General features: G+C 43.2%; 1 protein-coding gene across 6 annotated transcripts in view; it reads right to left on the bottom strand.

The window, feature by feature from the left end:
- LOC115173472 (microtubule-actin cross-linking factor 1) overlaps nt 1-18,145 on the bottom strand; it is a 259,398-nt gene extending 241,253 nt beyond the window's left edge. For 3 of the 6 annotated variants that reach the window (XM_029731573.1, XM_029731575.1, XM_029731576.1), the window contains exons 1-2: nt 17,912-18,145; nt 8,745-9,000 (exon numbers count right to left, since the gene is read on the bottom strand). In XM_029731573.1, the coding sequence (XP_029587433.1) occupies nt 8,745-8,988 (244 nt within the window). In that variant the 5' untranslated portion in view covers nt 8,989-9,000; nt 17,912-18,145. The remainder of the gene's footprint in view (nt 1-8,744; nt 9,001-17,911) is intronic. The other 3 variants (XM_029731581.1, XM_029731580.1, XM_029731582.1) reach the window with 2 other exon arrangements.
- Between the last annotated feature and the right edge of the window lie 780 nt (nt 18,146-18,925).

Here is an 18,925-nt window from a genome sequence, read left to right as displayed (position 1 = left end):
GTCACACACACACATAGACAGTCACACACACCCATACCGTAAACACACAGTCACACACACACACACATACTGTAAACCCACACACACACATAGACAGTCACACACACACACATAGACAGTCACACACACACACACATACTGTAAACACACAGTCACACACACACATACTGTAAACCCACACACACACACACACAGTCACACACACATACTGTAAACACATTTACATTTACATTTAAGTCATTTAGCAGACGCGACTTACAAATTGGTGCATTCACCTTATGATATGCAGTGGAACAACCACTTTACAATAGTGCATCTAAATCTTTTAGGGGGGGGGGTTAGAAGGATTACTTTATCCTATCCCAGGTATTCCTTAAAGAGGTGGGGTTTCAGGTGTCTCCGGAAGGTGGTGATTGACTCCGCTGTCCTGGCGTCGTGAGGGAGCTTGTTCCACCATAGGGGTGGAACAGTCACACAGACAGTCACACACACATACTGTAAACCCACACACACACATAGACAGTCACACACACATACTGTAAACCCACACACACACATAGACAGTCACACACACACTGTAAACACACACATAGACAGTCACACACACATTCTGTAAACCCACACACACACATAGACAGTCACACACACACACACATACTGTAAACCCACACACACACATAGACAGTCACACACACACACACACACACATACTGTAAACCCACACACACACATAGACAGTCAAACACACACATACTGTAAACACACACACACAGTCACACACACATACTGTAAACCCACACACACACACAGTCACACACACACACACACACACACACATACTGTAAACCCACACACACACACACATAGACAGTCACACACACACATACTGTAAACCCACACACACACACATACTGTAAACCTACACACACACACACACAGACAATCACACACACACATACTGTAAACCCACACACACACACAGACAGTCACACACACACATACTGTAAACCCACACACACAGTCACACACACACACATACTGTAAACACACACACACACAGACAGTCACACATACACACATACTGTAAACACACACACACACACACAGAGTCACACACACACCTACTGTAAACACACACACACACACATAGACAGTCACACACACATTCTGTAAACCCACACACACACACACACACAGACAGTCACACACACACATACTGTAAACCCACACACACACAGACAGTCACACACACACACATACTGTAAACACACACACACAGACAGTCACACACACATACTGTAAACCCACACACACACAGTCACACACACACACACACATACTGTAAACACACACACACAGACAGTCACACACACATACTGTAAACCCACACACACACACAGTCACACACACACACACACACACACACACACATACTGTAAACCCACACACACACACACACATAGACAGTCACACACACACATACTATAAACCCACACACAAACACATACTGTAAACCTACACACACACACACAGACAATCACACACACACATACTGTAAACCCACACACACACACAGACAGTCACACACACACATACTGTAAACCCACACACATACTGTAAACACACACACACACACAGACAGTCACACATACACACATACTGTAAACACACACACACACACAGAGTCACACACACACCTACTGTAAACACACACACACACATAGACAGTCACACACACATTCTGTAAACCCACACACACACACACACACAGACAGTCACACACACACATACTGTAAACCCACACACACACATAGACAGTCACACACACACACATACTGTAAACACACACAGACAGTCACACACACATACTGTAAACCCACACACACACAGTCACACACACACACACATACTGTAAACACACACACACGGATCACCACCAAAACAGAGATATGATACAGAAATATAGACGCAAAGAGTAGAGGAAGAGGTAACAGTGATGGGAATGAACTCAAGGAGGGTGACGTGTCTCGGATGACCGTCAGTTTACGGTACATCGGTAGATCCACTGACTGCTTGACCACTGTTATCTTTTTAAGGATGCAGTTGTATAGTGTTTCTTCTTCTTGTAGGCTATTCATTGATAGCTCCTGTACTTTGGCATACAGACACCTAGCATAATCCTTTACAGGATATCCTTCCAGATGAACATGGGTTCACCCCAAACGGTTTGACATACATTACGATCTAATAAGATTCCCTCCATGAACAGAACTATCTTTACCATCATCAGATAATAAGAATAGCTCATATAGTCAAGACATAGGATATCCCACCAATCACATACTGCCTTCAGAAAGTATTCACACCCCTTGACTTTTTCCACATTTTGTTGTGTAACCGCCTGAATTTAAAATGTTTTAAATTGAGATTTTGTGTCAATGATCTATACACAATAACCCATAATGTCAAAGTGGAATTATGTTTTTAGGATAAAAAATAAACGGAAAAGAGCCAAGTGCAGGCAAAATCTTAGAGGAAAACTCGGTTCAGTCTAATTTCCAACAGACACTGGGAGATGAATTCACCTTTCAGTAGGGTAATTACCTACTGAAGGCCAAATACACACAATACCCCATAATGTCAAAGTGGAATTATGTTTTTAGAAATGTTTACAAATTAATAAAAAATGAAAAGCTGAAATGTCTTGAGTCAATAAGTATTCAACCCTTTTGTTATGACATGCCTAAATAAGTTCAGGAGTAAACATGTGCTTAACAAGTCACATAATGTCGATAATGTACATACATCTTAGCCAAATACATTTAAACTCAGCTTATCTCAATTCCTGACATTTAATCCTAGTAAAAATTCCCTGTCTTAGGTCAGTTAGGATCACCACTTTATTTTAAGAATGTGAAATGTCAGAATAATAGCAGAGAGAATTATTTATTTCATCACATTCCCAGTGGGTCAGAAGTTTACATGCACTCAATTAGTATTTGGTAGCATTGCCTTTAAATTGTTTAACTTGGGTCAAACGTTTTGGGTAGCCTTCCACAAGCTTCCCACAATAAGTTGGGTGAATTTTGGCCCATTCCTCCTGACAGAGCTGGTGTAACTGAGTCAGGTTTGTAGGCCTCCTTATAAAGCTCGCACACGCTTTATAAGTTCTGCCCACAAATGTTCTATAGGATTGAGGTCAGGGCTTTGTGATGGCAACTCCAATACCTTGACTTTGTTGTCCTTAAGCCATTTTGCTACAACTTTGGAAGTATGCTTGGGGTCATTGTCCATTTGGAAGACCCATTTGCGACCAAGCTTTAACTTCCTGACTGATGTCTTGAGATGTTGCTTCAATATATCCACATACTTTTCCTTCCACATGATGTCATCTATTTTGTGAAGTGCACCAGTCCCTCCTGCAGCAAAGCACCCCCAAACATGATGCTGCCACCCCCGTGCTTCACGGTTGGGATGGTGTTCTTCGGCTTGCAAGCCTCCCCCTTTTTCCTCCAAACATAACGATGGTCATTATGGCCAACAGTTCTATTTTTGTTTCATCAGAACAGAGGACATTTCTCCAAAAAGTACGATCTTTGTCCCCATGTGCAGTTGCAAACCGTAGTCTGGCTTTTTTATGGCGGTTTTGGAGCAGTGGCTTCTTCTTTGCTGAGTGGCCTTTCAGGTTATGTCGATATAGGACTCGTTTTACTGTGGATATAGATACTTTTGTACCTGTTTCCTCCAGCATCTTCACAAGGTCCTTTGCTGTTGTTCTGGGATTGATTTGCACTTTTCACACCAAAGAACGCGTCTCCTTTCTGAGCAGTATGACGGCTGCGTGGTCCCATGGTGTTTATACTTGCATACTATTGTTTGTACAGATGAACGTGGTACCTTCAGGCATTTGGTAATTGCTCCCAAGGATGAACCAGACTTGTGGAGGGCCACAATTTTTTTCTGAGGTCTTGGCTGATTTCCTTTGATTTTCACATGATGTCAAGCAAAGAGGCACTGAGTTTGAAGGTAGGCCTTGAAATACATCCACAGGTACACCTCCAATTGACTCAAATTATGTCAATTAGCCTATCAGAAGCTTCTAAAGCCATGACATCATTTTCTGGAATTTTCCAAGCTATTTAAAGGTACAGTCAACTTAGTGTATGTAAATGTTTGACCCACTGGAATTGTGATACAGTGAATTACAAGTAAAATTATCTTATTTGTGTCATGCGCAAAGTAGATGTCCTAACCGACTTGCCAAAACTATAGTTTGTTGACAAGACATTTGTGGAGTGTTTGAAAAACGAGTTTTAATGACTCCAACCTAAGTGTATGTAAACTTCCGACTTCAACTGAACATGTAAATATGAGAAAACTGAGGTTGGATCAACAACATTGTAGCTACTCTACAATACTAACATAAAGTACAGAGTGAAAAGAAGGAAGCCTGTACAGAATAAAAATATTCCAAAACATGCATCCTGTTTGCAATAAGGCACTGAAGTAATACTGCAAAGAAATAAACTTTTAATCCTGAATACAAAGCGTTATGTTTGGAGCAAATCCAACACAACACATCACTGAGTACCACTCTTCATATTTTCAAGTACGTTGGTGGCTGCATCATGTTATGGGTATGCTTGTCATCGGCAAGGACTAAGGAGTTTTTTAGGATAAAAATGTACAGAATAGAGCTAAGCGCAGGCAAAATCCTAGAGGAAAACTTGGTTCAATCTGCTTTCCAACAGACACTGGGAGACAAATTCACCTTTCAGTAGGGTAATTACCTAAAACACAAGGCCAAATATCCCTGTAGCTCAGTTGGTAGAGCATGGTGTTTGCAACACCAGGGTTGTGGGTTCGATTCCCACGGGGGGCCAGCACAGGAAAAAAAAAAAAAAATGTATGAAATTGTATGAAATGTATGCATTCACTACTGTAAGTCGCTCTGGATAAGAGCGTCTGCTAAATGACTAAAATGTAAATGTAAATACACTGGAATTGCTAACCAAGATGACATTGAAAGTTACTGAGTGGCCTAGTTATATTTTGGACTTAAATCAACTTGAAAATCTATGGCAAGATTTGGCTGTGTAGCAATGATCAACAACCAACTTGACAGAGCTTGAATCATTTTTTAAAGAATAATGGGAAAACATGTAGAATCCAGGTGTGCAAAGCTCTTAGAGACTTAACCAGAAAAACTCACAGCTGTAATTGCTGCCAAAGATGATTCTAACATGTAGTGACTCTTGCTTATCTCATAAAGATGTTTTATTTTCCATAAATTCTTAATAATAAAATAAAAAACTTCCACTTTGACATGAGTATTTTGTGTAGATCATTGATTAAAAAAATGACAAAACCATTTTAATCCCACTTTGTAAATGTGGAAAAAGTCAAGGGGTGTGAATACTTTCTGAAGGCACTGTACCTCAAGGCAGTTTCCCAAACTCGGTCCTGGGGCCCCCACTGAGTGCACTTTTTTTTTGTTTTGGCCCTAGCACTACACAGGTGATTCAAATAACCAACTCATCATCAAGCTTTGGCTATTTGAATCAGCTGTGTAGTGCTAGGGCAAAAATCAAAACGTGCTCCCAGGGGGGGCCCCAGGACCGAGTTTGGGAAACCCTGCCTAAAGGCAAGTCTGCCGGGATCTTTAGAGGGGGACCAAATCATTATTTTCCCATTATAACCCCATCTAGTGGTCATTGGTGCCAACTACAACTTTCTATCTGATCTGGCATGATAAAAGAAGCACTGATGAAACATGATGAAATGTGCTAGTCATCTTTGTTTTAGCACGCTGAGTCCAGCTGCAGACAGTGAATGTGGCGTATGAGACATGCACACACACACAAACACACACTATGCACGTTGCCTCACTATAGCAGCCCAGTTTCAACATTTTAGCCTATTGCATTTTTTTACGCACTGATTTAGCCCGCTAAGTGGCTAATTTGTCGCTAATGTTGCAAAGCACCTATTATGGCAGAAGATTGAATCAGGTCTATTGTGAATACATATAGCCCCTTGGATTGGGTTCTGAGAGTGTTCTGAGGTTGTGTGTATAGGGCCTCTGTTGATGTGTGTTTTAACTAGCCGACATAATTGACTTATAGCGAGGCATTCCGGCTCCCTTTTCCCATTCTAAATTGCTCAGATCCACCCTCCTTCTCTTTCTCTATGTTTGCCTTCCACATATACTCTCTCTCCTTTTTACATTTCATCATTACTCTTCCTCCCATCCTCCCCGTTTGAACCTTGCCCCTTTTTTCTGTCTGCCCTCCTTCCATCTTCCTCTCTGTCCATTCTCTCTTTTTTCTTTTAAATGTGGATTCCTCTTTGGGTTCAGTATATCCCTCACTCTACCTTTTTCTGTGACCACAAACACTCTTTCTTTTCTCCAACTTCAATTCAAATTCAAATGCTCGCTCTCTCTGTTTCACTATTTGTTTTGGCCCCTTTTTCTCGCTTTTCCAGTGTCTTTCCTGCTCCCTTCATAGCCATGGAAACCGGGAGACCGGGAGAGTGTGCATGCAGGTCGCCATGGCAACAGGGGAACGGGGAAGAGCCAGGCTAGGAGCTGTCCTTTGCGCTGCCTGTGAAAAATGTTTGAGCAGAAGCTCAGGCGGGCAGTCGCCTAGACGCCTCAGTTCCATGCAGGCACCTTATGTCTGGGGCCTGAGTACATACTGTATGTACATACATTTCCAACACCGCATTCACTCTGCCTCCAGCCGACATTCGCACACACTCATTACACATGCACGTTTACACATAGGCTATACAAATCAGCAAATATCCAAATCCCTCAAGTCAAGACAGTAACTTGAAAATAATTCGATAAATAATCCACAATAGCAGGACATTTTTGAACTGTTTTTGAACTGTTTTGAATAGAACGTTCCAATTCATGAGACAAATGTAGCCTTTGTTCCATGTAACATGCATGTCACAAAACTTAATTTGATCAAATGAATTACTTTTAATCCAAATATATTATATTATAAAATGACCAGACATGCTAATATAAACAGTCACAATTGCTTTTATACTAGTTTATATTGATTCTCACTTCATCCTCAATTGCATCCAAAATGAAAACCAATATGAAATATTGAATAAAAACGACACAACACCTTTTGTTGCCAATAGCGTGTTCCACTGTCAACACTGATCCCAAAAAATCTCTCTCATAATCAAATTACAACAGTAAGACAGACACAGCCTTTCCCCTGCCCACTCACACACACACACACACACTCTCGTACGCAAGCACACACACACACACACACACACTCTCGTACGCAAGCACACACACTCTCGTACGCAAGCACACACAAACACACACACACACACACACACACAACCCAAACGCTGGAAGGCTGGCACCACAACACATCAGGACAGCTGTGAATTCCAGCTCTTCAAACCAGGAGACGGTCAAATGACAGTCAAATGACCAGCACGGTCAAAACCTCAAAAACATGTGTTCAAAAGAGAAAAAAGGGTTAAAAAAAGAAGACACGTCAGCTGAAATGCATGTCACAACCGCTTCAAGTAAACAGGCAACCAAAAAAAGACCTGTTTGTAGCTTTAACATGACAGTTTAGTTTCTCTCACACTCCTTTCTTCCTCCTTTCTCTTGACCTCTGACCAGGAATTGGTTGAGTGCCTCCTCTCTCCCCCACACTGGTTAGTATATACAGTTGAATTCTGATAAGTTCACACAAGTGCAAACTGTTTAAGTATTAAACCTGTGCTTAAAACTTAACGGTGTTGAAACACTTTAAAATGTTTTGTTTAAGTGGATTGCAGTTCACCAGTCCCAATTTAAATGTATTATTTTCGATGGCTCAGTCTGGATATCTGCACGATTCACAACAGTTATCAGGAGCTTCTGTTACACACCACATCAATCCATCTCTTTGTATGCATCTCTATTTAGTGCCCAACAACCCCACTGAGCACACACTGGTTGAATCAACGTTGTTTCCATGTAAATTCAATGAAATGGCATTGAGCCAACGTGGAATAGACGTTGAATTTAAGTCTGTGCCCAGTGGGACGCTGATTGTGTTGGTAAAGAGTAATGAAAGTAACAGAAATAGCAGGCGAAGAGCAGCTTGCATGCCTGAGGAAACAAACGCGGCATACATAACCATTCCTTTTTCACTATGTCTTTAGTCGCTCCTTCCGTCACAAACACTTTACTGCCTTATAAAACCCAAGCTGGAACAATGGCAGGTTCACTGATGAAACATTTCTTTGAAATCCTCAAGCCATAAACCTGACAGATTTATTTTCTCTGATGTATTTGTAGCGGTATCACAACCCTTCAGTAAAAGTCCAGTACACTCTGTTTAAAAATATATATGCCGAGTTGCTGCCAATTGGAGTGTTGCTATGATATATGTTTTTTTGCACTCCCAACCCACATCCACATTCACAAGGGTATAGAGGGATGGAGAGATGTATCCTCATCCCTCCCATACAGCACACTCCCTCCCATACAGCACAATCATTAAAAATATCTTTTTTTAATTACATTAGACTTAACAATATTCCAATGTGTAATAAAATGTGTAATAAAATGCTTGACGTTGTAAGGAAAACATTGCCACACATTTGCCTTCTGTCTTCCCCGAATGAAGGGGGACCGTTATCAGTTCCCATCTCTGCAGGTATACCCTCTACAGGTGAGTTTTGTAGAAGTATATACTTCCCAAATGTCTTACCAGCAACACGCACCACCGCCCTCTCGGCCGGGTCCAGCACAGAGTTGTGAGTTTTCCTCTTTCTCCTCTCTCCTCTCTCGTGTCTGGACGGTCGGTTCCAGGGTAGGGTGTCCCCAGAGGGGCCTTGGAGTCCGGACGGGCAGGGGGACAGGGAGCCCCCCGAGCGCTCGCTACGCAAAGACCGCTCGCTCCTCTCGCTAACGTAGGAGCGCTCGCTCAGTGTCTCCTCGTCCGAGGACTCCATCACGCCGGAGGGCTGGAAGAAAAGAGGGAATGGAGTAAAAGAGGAGGAGAAGAGATGGGGAAGAGTGTGGGGGAGGTGGTAGAAATAAGGGCAGGGCAAAAGGGGGGAAGAAAAAAGGGAGGACAGAGAAGAGAAAGAAAGGAAGTATGAGAGATAGGCAATGCTGTATAATTCATCCACAGTCTAATCTGTCATAGCTCAAAAATAATGCAAGGCTTCTTGTAATTAGTTTAAGTCACCTTGGTTACAACACGATGTGGTAAACTAATGGTGACGACGATAGGGAGGAGGATCGAGGAAGAATTAGGTTAACAGAACTGCCAGGTCTCAATGGCGCTCAACGAGTTTGACGAGTTCAAAGTAATATGACAGCAGAAAACCATTACTCAACTTCAAGATGAAGACGATTGACATAAAGGCAAAGAGGATGGCTAGACATCACAGCGTCACTGGAGCGGTTGTGAAACCACACCACACTTCAATCAATAGTCAATGGAGAAGGGCAGGAAAAGGAAGAAATCAGGACAATTGAGCATCTTTCAAGCAACTTTGGCGACAATCAAGAGCAGTATGACTTCCATTACTCTACATTCGTAATAGATGATTGACGGGTGGGTCTTGGGGTCATGATGATGATGGTTCAACATATATCGCTAATGAGTCATGATGTAATGATGTGGAAAGACCAAGGGACAGGTTGATCGAATACCCTCGCTCCAGATTCAATTAATACAGTCTGGGTCCTGGTCGATACTGGATTCTCTACTCGAGTCATGCAGAGAGAGGAGCTGAGGAGCACTGAGTTCTTCTGTGATCAGCTGCATGTGGATGGGACCCACAGGAGCATGGACTAGGGCTCTGTCCATCATATTGGGGATCAATACCACTGACCTCAGCACAGTGGTGTCTGGGGACTTTGAATGGGCTTTACTGTCTAAAGGCTGACCCAGTCATGATAAATGACTGACACAATTTGATTCTGGTTTTATTCAGCTATTTTTCAGACCAGACCTTTGCAGTTTTACGTCTCATGAGGGTCCTAGTTGACCACAAAACCACCACGGTTTTCCATTTTTATCTAAATAAGGAAGAGTATTTAAAAAAAGAGTTTTGGCCTTCTATCCAATTTGCAATTGACTGAAATTATACAAACTCCCTTACTACTATAGCAGTGGTTAGGTAGTGGAAATATTTCATTGATATGTGAGTAGTAAGTCAAACAAGCTAACTACTATTTCCATCTGTGGTGACTGTGGCGAATTTCCTTGTACTAGTCTAGTCCTGGGCAGAATGCCTGCCCCACTTCCTCCAGCATGTCCCTTCCCAGCATCCTCAGCATGCCGTTGGATCACTCAGTTTCCCTGCTGCTGCCTGACAGAGTGTTGGTTCTGAGGCGACCGGAGCCAGTGGTGTATAAATAGAGACAGAATGGGGGATTCAAAGCCACGCTGTGTCATTATGCCTTTGTGTGGCATCGCGTGAAAGGAAGACAGCTTTTGAAAGGAAAAAGCTGAAAAGTCAGAAAAAAATCATCATAATTCAATAATTACCTTTTCAAAACAGCCCCCTCCTTTCTCTCCCTCTCTGTCACAGTCCTCTTCCCTCTCTCTCTCTCTCTTTCAGTCTTCTTCCCTCTTTCTCCTCCCTTTCTGTCTCAGTTCTCTTCCCTCTCCCCCTCTCTCTGTCTCTGTCTCAGTCCTCTTCCCTCTCTCTCCCACTCTCCCCCCAACAACAGCTGTTGGAGTTGCACCATGTAAGGACGCAGAACAGTTGACTGGGTTGATTTATAAGATGTAACGAGGCTTCCGGGTTTGCATGGCCATGGATACAGGGTGTTCCCATCCACAGCTGAGACAGAGTGATTCCAAAACAGCATTCCTTCATAGTCCATGGACCGACTTACTGATTAACAGCTGTTGAAGCCTCATTGATAGTTGAACAGATTACCTAGGCATATAATCCACATTGTTTTGTGTACATGCATGAATGATCTTGGAGACAGTTGAGCGATCCTCATAGATATAGGCCTCCAGCTATGAGTAACACTGACTAGACTCTCAACCCCGACTCACTGGCGATCCAGACATGCTCCGATACAGAAAGCCACTGTCAAAAGCCACTGCCATTGAGGTGCTGCTGGAGTTGACTGTCTGAGGGAATGAACATGGGAGGGAGAGAGAGGGAGAAAGGAGAGAGAGCGTGTGTGTACTCCATATGCAGGTTAGCGGTTTTTTTCTTGTTCTGGTGGCAGCTCTGCAAAGTGGTCACTAGCTAGCACAGCCACAAAGTCAGAAAATCTGATTTTAAACCTAACCTTAACCCAAATCTTAACCACACTGCTAACCCTAATGCGTAACCCTAACCTTAAATTAAGACCAAAGAGTTAAATATTTTTTAAAGAAATTTTTACAATATAGGCAATTTTGACTTTGCAGCTGGCCTATCTAAGGGGAAATCGCTAATTTCTGCCTCCAGGACAAAGCTCAAGACAATAAACGTCAACCTGCACTGCGCATATGTGCGTGTGTGTCAAATGAAATCACATGCGCCGAATACAACAGGTGTAGACCTTACAGTGAAATGCTTACATACAAGCCCTTAACCAACAATGCAGTTTTAAGAAAAATAAGTGTCAAGAAAGTACAGTTGAAGTCGGAATTTACATACACTTAGGTTGGAGTCATTAAAACTTGTTTTTCAACCACTCCCCAAATGCATCATTAACAAACTGTAGTTTGGCAAGTCGGTTAGGACATCTACTTTGTGCATGACACAAGACATTTTTCCAACAATTGTTTACAGACAGATTATTTCACTTAGAATTCACTGTATCACAATTCCAGTGGGTCAGAAGTTTACATACACTAAGTTGACTGTGCCTTTAAACAGCTTGGAAAATTCCAGAAAATGATGTCATGGCTTTAGAAGCTTCTGATAGGCTAATTGACATCATTTGAGTCAATTGGAGGTGTACCTGTTGATGTATTTCAAGGCTTACCGTCAAACTCAGTGCCTCTTTGCTTGACATCATGGGAAAATCAAAAGAAATCAGCCAAAAATTGTAGACCTCCACAAGTCTGGTTCATCCTTGGGAGCAATTTCCAAACGCCTGAAGGTACCACGTTCATCTGTACAAACAATAGTACGCAAGTATAAACACCATGGGACCACGCAGCCGTCATACCGCTCAGGAAGGAGATGCTTTCTGTCTCCTAGAGATGAACGTACTTTGGTGCGAAAGGTGCAAATCAATCCCAGAACAACAGCAAATGAACTTGTGAAGATGCTGGAGGAAGCAGGCACAAAAGTATCTATCTATATCCACAGTAAAACGAGTCCTATATCGACATAACCTGAAAGGCCGCTCAGCAAGGAAGAAGCCACTGCTCCAAAACCACCATTAAAAAGCCAGACTATGGTTTGCAACTGCACATGGGGACAAAGATCGTACTTTTTGGAGAAATGTCCTCTGGTCTGATGAAACAAAAATATAATTATTTGGCCATAACGACCATCGTTATGTTTGGAGGAAAAAGGGGGAGACTTGCAAGCCGAAGAACACCATCCCAACCGTGAAGCACGGGGGTGGCAGCATCATGTTGTGGGGGTGCTTTGCTGCAGGAGGGACTGCACTTCACAAAATAGATGGCATCATAAGGAAGGAAAATTATGTGGATATACTGAAGCAACATCTCAAGACATCAGTCAGGAATTTAAAGCTTGGTCGCAAATGGGTCTTCCAAATGGACAATGTCCCCAAGCATACTTCCAAAGTTGTGGCAAAATGACTTAATGACAACGAAGTCAAGCTATTGGAGAGGTCATCACAAAGCCCTGACCTCAATCCTATAGAAAAGTTTTGGGCAGAACTGAAAAAGTGTGTGCAAGCAAGGAGGGCTACAAACCTGACTCAGTTACACCTGCTCTGTCAGGAGGAATGGGCCAAAATTCACCCAACTTATTGTGGGAAGCTTGTGGAAGGCTACCCGAAACATTTGACCCAAGTTAAACAATTTAAATGCAATGCTACTAAATACTAATTGAGTGTATGTAAACTTCTGACCCACTGGGAATGTGATGAAATAGATAAAAGCTTAAATAAATCATTCTCTCTACTATTATTCTGACATTTCACACTCTTAAAATAAAGTGGCGATCCTAACTGACCTAAAACAGGGAATTTTTACTCGGATTAAATGTCAGGAATTGTGAAGAACTAAGTTTAAATGTATTTGGCTAAGGTGTATGGAAACTTCCGACTTCAACTGTATATACTCACTTTTTTTTAACAAATAAGAAAATAGAAAAATAACAAACAATTAAAGAGCAACAATAAACAGCAACGAGGCTATATACAGGGGGTACCGGTACGGAGTCAATGTGTGGGGGCACAGGTTTGTCGAGGTAATTGAGGTAATATGTGCAGTACATGTAAGTAAAGAGACTATGTATAGATAACAAACAGAGAGTAGCAGCAGCGTAAAAATGTGGGTGGGTGGGTCAATGAAAATATTCCGGGTAGCCATTTGATTATCTGTTTAGGAGTCTTATGAATTGGGGGTAGAAGCTGTTAAGAAGACTTTTGGACCTAGACTTGGTGCTCTGGTACCGCATGCCGTGCGGTACCAGAGAGAATAGTCTATGACTAGGGTGGCTGGAGTCTTTGGCAATTGTTAGGGCCTTGAGCAGCTGACATACCAAGAGGTGATGTAACCAGTCAGGACGCTCTCGACGGTGCAGCTGTAGAACTTTGTCAGGATCTGAATACCCATGCCAAATCTTTTCAGTCTCCTGAGGGGGAATAGGCGTTGTTGTCCCCTCTTCACGACTGTCTTGATGTGTTTGGACCATGATGTGGACACCAAGGAACTTGAAGCTCTCAACCTGCTCCACTACAGCCCCGTCAATAAGAATGGGGGCGTGCTCGGCCCTCCATTTCCTGTAGTCCACGATCATCTCCATTGTATTGATCACGTGGAGGGAGAGGTTATTATGCTGGCACCACACTGCCAGGTCTCTGACCTCCTCCCTATAGGCTGTCTCATCGTTGTCGGTGATCAGGCCTACCACTGTTGTGCCATCGTTAAACTTAATAATGGTGTTGGAGTCGTGCCTGGCCATGCAGTCATGGGTGAACTGGGAGTAGAGGAGGGGACTGAGCATGCACCCCTGAGGGGCCCACGTGTTGAGGATCAGCGTGGCAGATGTGTTGTTACCTACCCTTACCACCTGGGGGCGGTCCGTCAGGAAGTCCAGGATCCAGTTGCAGAGAGAGGTGTTTAGTCCCAGGGTCCTTAGCTTAGTGATGAGCTTTGAGGGCACTATGGTGTTGAACGCTGAGCTGTAGTCAATGATTAGCATTCTCACATAGGTGTTCCTTTTGTCCAGGTGGGAAAGGGCAGTGTGGAGTGCAATAGAGATTGCGTCATCTGTGGATCTGTTGGGGCGGTATGCAAATTAGACTGGGTCTAGGGTTTCTGAGATAATGGTGTTGATGTGAGCCATGACCAGCCTTTCAAAGCACTTCATGGCTACAGACGTGAGTGCTACAGGTCGGTAGTCATTTAGGCAGGTTACCTTGGTGTTCTTGGGCACAGGGACTATGGTGGTCTGCTTGAAACATGTTGGTATTACAGACTCAGTCGGGGACAGGTTGAAAATGTCAGTGAAGACACTTGCCAGTTGGTCAGCGCTAGCTCGAATACACGCCTTGGTAATCCGTCTGGCTCTGCGGCCTTGTGAATGTTGACCTGTTTAAAGGTCTTACTCACATCGGAGACCATGATCACACAGTCATCCAGAACAGCTGGTGTTCTCATGCATGCTTCAGTGTTTCTTGCCTCGAAGCGAGCATAGAAGTAATTTAGCTCATCTGGTAAGCTCGTGTCACTGGGCAGCTCGTGGCTTTGCTTCCCTTTGTAGTCTGTAATAGTTTGCAAGTCCTGCCACATCCGACGAGCGTCGGAACCGGTGTAGTAGGATTCAATCTTTGTCCTGTATTGACGCTTTCCCTGTTTGATGGTTCGTCGGAGGGCATAGCGAGATTTCTTATTAGCGTCCTGGTTAGAGTCCCGCTCCTTGAAAGCAGCAGCTCTACCCTTTAGCTCAGTGCGGATGTAGCCTGTAATCCATGGCTTCTGGTTGGGATATGTACGTACGGTCACTGCGGGGACAACGTCATCGATGCACTTATTGATGAAGCCAGTGACTGATGTGGTGTACTCCTCAATGCCATCGGAAGAATCCCAATACATACTCCAGTCTGTGCTAGCAAAACAGTCCTGTAGCTTAGCATCTGCGTCATCTGACCACTTCCATATTGAGAGAGTCACTGGTACTTCCTGCTTTAGTTTTTGCTTGTAAGCAGGAATCAGGAGGATAGAGTTATGGTCAGATTTGCCAAATGGAGGGCGAGGGAGAGCTTTGTACGTGTCTCTGTGTGTGGAGTAAAGGTGGTCTAGAGTTTTTTTTCTCCCTCTGGGCTCACATGTAACACGCTGGTAGAAAAGAGGTAAACCGATTTAAGTTTCCCTGCATTAAAGTCCCCGGCCACTAGGAGTGCCGCCTCTGGATGAGCATTTTCCTGTTTGCTTATGGCCTTATACAGCTCGTTGAGTGCTGTCTTAGTGCCAACATCGGTTTGTGGTGGTAAATAGACAGCTATGAAAAATATAGATGAAAACACTCTTGGAAAATAGTGTGGTCTACAGCTTATCATGAGATACTCTACCTCAGGTGAGCAAAACCTTGAGACTTCCTTAATATCAGATTTCGTGCACCAGCTGTTGTTTACAAATAGACACAGACCACCACCCCTTGTCTTACCGGAGGCAGCTGTTCTGTCTTGCAGATGGATGGAAAACCCCTCCAACTGTATGTTTTCCATGTCGTTGGTCAGCCACGACTCGGTGAAACATAAGATATTACAGTTTTTAATGTCCTGTTGATAGGATAGGCTTGATCGGATCTCATCCAGTTTGTTATCCAATGATTGCACGTTGGCTAATAGGACTGATGGTAGAGGCGGATTACCCACTCGCTGTCAGATTCTTACAAGGCACCTACGTCCCTGATATCTCTGTCTCTTCTTCATGCGAATAACATGGATTTGGGCCTTGTCCGGTGTCTGAAGTAAATCCTTTGCGTCCAAGTCGTACTGGACGAATAATTTCTCTTTAACGAGGTGAGTAATCGCTGTCCTGATGTCCAGAAGCTCTTTTCGGTCATAAGAGTAGGTGGCAGAAACATTATGTACAAAATAAGTTACAAACAACGCGAAAAAACACACACAATAGGTTGGTTGGATCCCGTAAAGCAGCAGCCATCTTTTCTCGTCCCTATAGACCGTGTGTGTGTGTGTGTGGGGGGGGGTACGAGTGAAAAATCTATGATAATGAGACGATATGTCATCATCCGATCATCTCACCACAAGCAACATACAGTGCATGGGACGAACGAGGCAATTCAGAGGCAAATGGCCAGATGTGATCGAGTACGTACAGACAGACAGACAGACAGACAGACAGACAGCAGGAAGGGCAGGAGGACAGGCAGGAGGACAGGCAGGCAGATACAGACGGACATTACTTCCATTTTTTTTTTACAGCCAAGACAGCACAGAACAGTGCCATCTCTGTGACATTTTATTCCATATAGTTTCATGGTGGTAGTTCCCTGATTCTTGAATAGTTAAATAAGGGAGCACTGCAGCTGAAAAAGGTGTGAGAGTAGTAGACATAATATTTGCCAACGAGTGTCTCACGGAATAGGAGAAAAATATGATTCTGGTTTAAAATGGGACGTTGATGACTACTTGATTGTTTATTTACTTTGACTAGTGTGGGCTAGACAGACAAACTGACCGTGTTTGCTTATGATTTATGATCAACACAAGGCTGCTCACAAAATGAAAAGCCATCTGGTGTGTGAATCAACGGGGGACCCCTGAATCTTGCTTTCACCCCTAGCACAGATTTTTGCTATTTTCCAGACAGCCTTTGATGTGAAGAAGGCTGAACATAGACAACTTGTGTTAAAACAGACTATAAATGTCGACCATTCCTTGATGCCGCTCTAGAGATGCATTTTGATGGATGCACGGTCCCCATGATATTATCACTTGTAATTAATGGTCGATCAATGACATTATCGTAATCAGGGACACCTACTTCTATTCAGAAATCTAAGCTATTGTAACATAAATTACAATAGCTTGAATAACCAGCTCTTGCATATGGCTGTGGACTTAACGAAATTACAATAGACCATAGGAATGTTATGCTCTGTAGAAGAGGTGATGTCTGTTGTGAGGAAAAGAGAAGCAAGTGCTTTAATATGTAGCGGTAAAGGTATGCATTTGAGCATCGGTCCTATTTGGAATTGTCGTGGGGAACAAAGTCAAGGAGCATACTGGAGCTAGTTGTCCACACTGCCTGCAGAACGGGCTAATAACGTTCATCCGTCTGTTACGTGGTGTTTTGTGTCTCTCTCATTAGTAGAATAACATTGTTAGGCTGTTGGACCTAGAAACCCTTCCAACCCCTTCTCATTTCTCCTTTTCAAACACAAAGCACCTAAACCAGGAGCAAGCATGGATAAAAATCGATTTTGATAGGCATATGGGATACCTCATGTTTTTATCTAACCAAAATACTAACAATTCCCTATATATCAGTATTTATATCCTAATAGATGAATTAGACCAATCATTTTATGAATTACATAAAGATCGACTTATTACTATGCAATTAAGAACAGATATTGGACATCGGGCTATGGGAATAGTTTTACCACATCGGTAATTAAAATGCAACAGAAAACCAACCATAATACATGTATTGTATCATATGTATTTCACAATCTAAAACGGCTGTCAATATGAATCAGATTACACATGCTGTGTTGCGCGACACCGAAACCTTACCGGAGAATAGCGGTCCCCGAGTCCGAATATCCTATAGGATTACAGAGACAGGGATGCTGTGGCTCGTCTCCCTCCTCACGACAACCTTCTCTCCTCTTTCGGACGCACGTTTAGATACAGACTGTCTGACCAGGGCTGCGACTCAGCGGTTTGTACGGTTTGTACCGAACCGGGACAAGGAAGAGATGAATACCACGACCGTGATTCGGTAATGGCTGTCTATTCCCCTCCTTCCTTCTCCCTCCTTTTCTCCCGTTCTTTCCTGTCTCTACAACCCCCCCTCGCTCCCTCCCTCACTCTCGCCCGCCAACTTTCGCTCTGCTCTCTCCTCTCTCATGACCTCATATATGGGTAGGCAATTTAACGGGTTTAACATTTAACCCATAGCTATTGGAGATTTTTATTGTTGAGAAAATGGAATTTCGGTGTGTTCCAACGTCATCTGGGGCTCAGCAGCACGATTCGCGCACGGGCAACTGGCACGCTATTTTTTGGAAGGGGCGTTTACATTTGGAATATTTGTGGATGCATAGCAAACACGAAATAGCTATGTTTAGCTACTGCTTTTGCAATAGGTTTTGCATGTGATCATATTAATCCTTAATCCATTGATCTATCATCCCTGTTCTCCTTTTTCTCCTGACCCCTCCTCCCCCCCCCCATCTCCAATATGTATTTATGTAACTGAATTTTGTAGGTTAGTTTGTAGTTGCAGGACTTTCCCAGTCCTACAGGAGTGGCCAGTTTGTCCAGCCGGGATGAAAAGCTTGTAAGAATGGTCCTCCCTCCATCCGCCGAGCCGTCAGAGAACGCGACGGAATGTTGTCCGACAGTTCAGGATTAACTAGGCTCGCTGCTGATGTTTTAATCAAACAAAGGCTAAATTAAATTCGGTGTGCCTTGCCAAATGAAAATCAGTGCAATTTTGCAACCTAGACTGGAGACTTGCTTCAGAAGGTAGCATAACTTTGGGCTGTAGAAGGTAACAACATTAGACTGCTTAAACGTACTGAT

This window comes from Salmo trutta, chromosome 34 (genome assembly GCF_901001165.1).
Source record: "Salmo trutta chromosome 34, fSalTru1.1, whole genome shotgun sequence".
NCBI lineage: Eukaryota > Metazoa > Chordata > Actinopteri > Salmoniformes > Salmonidae > Salmo > Salmo trutta.
Note: the sequence above shows the minus strand (reverse complement) of the source record. Positions and strands in the feature narration are given on the sequence as shown.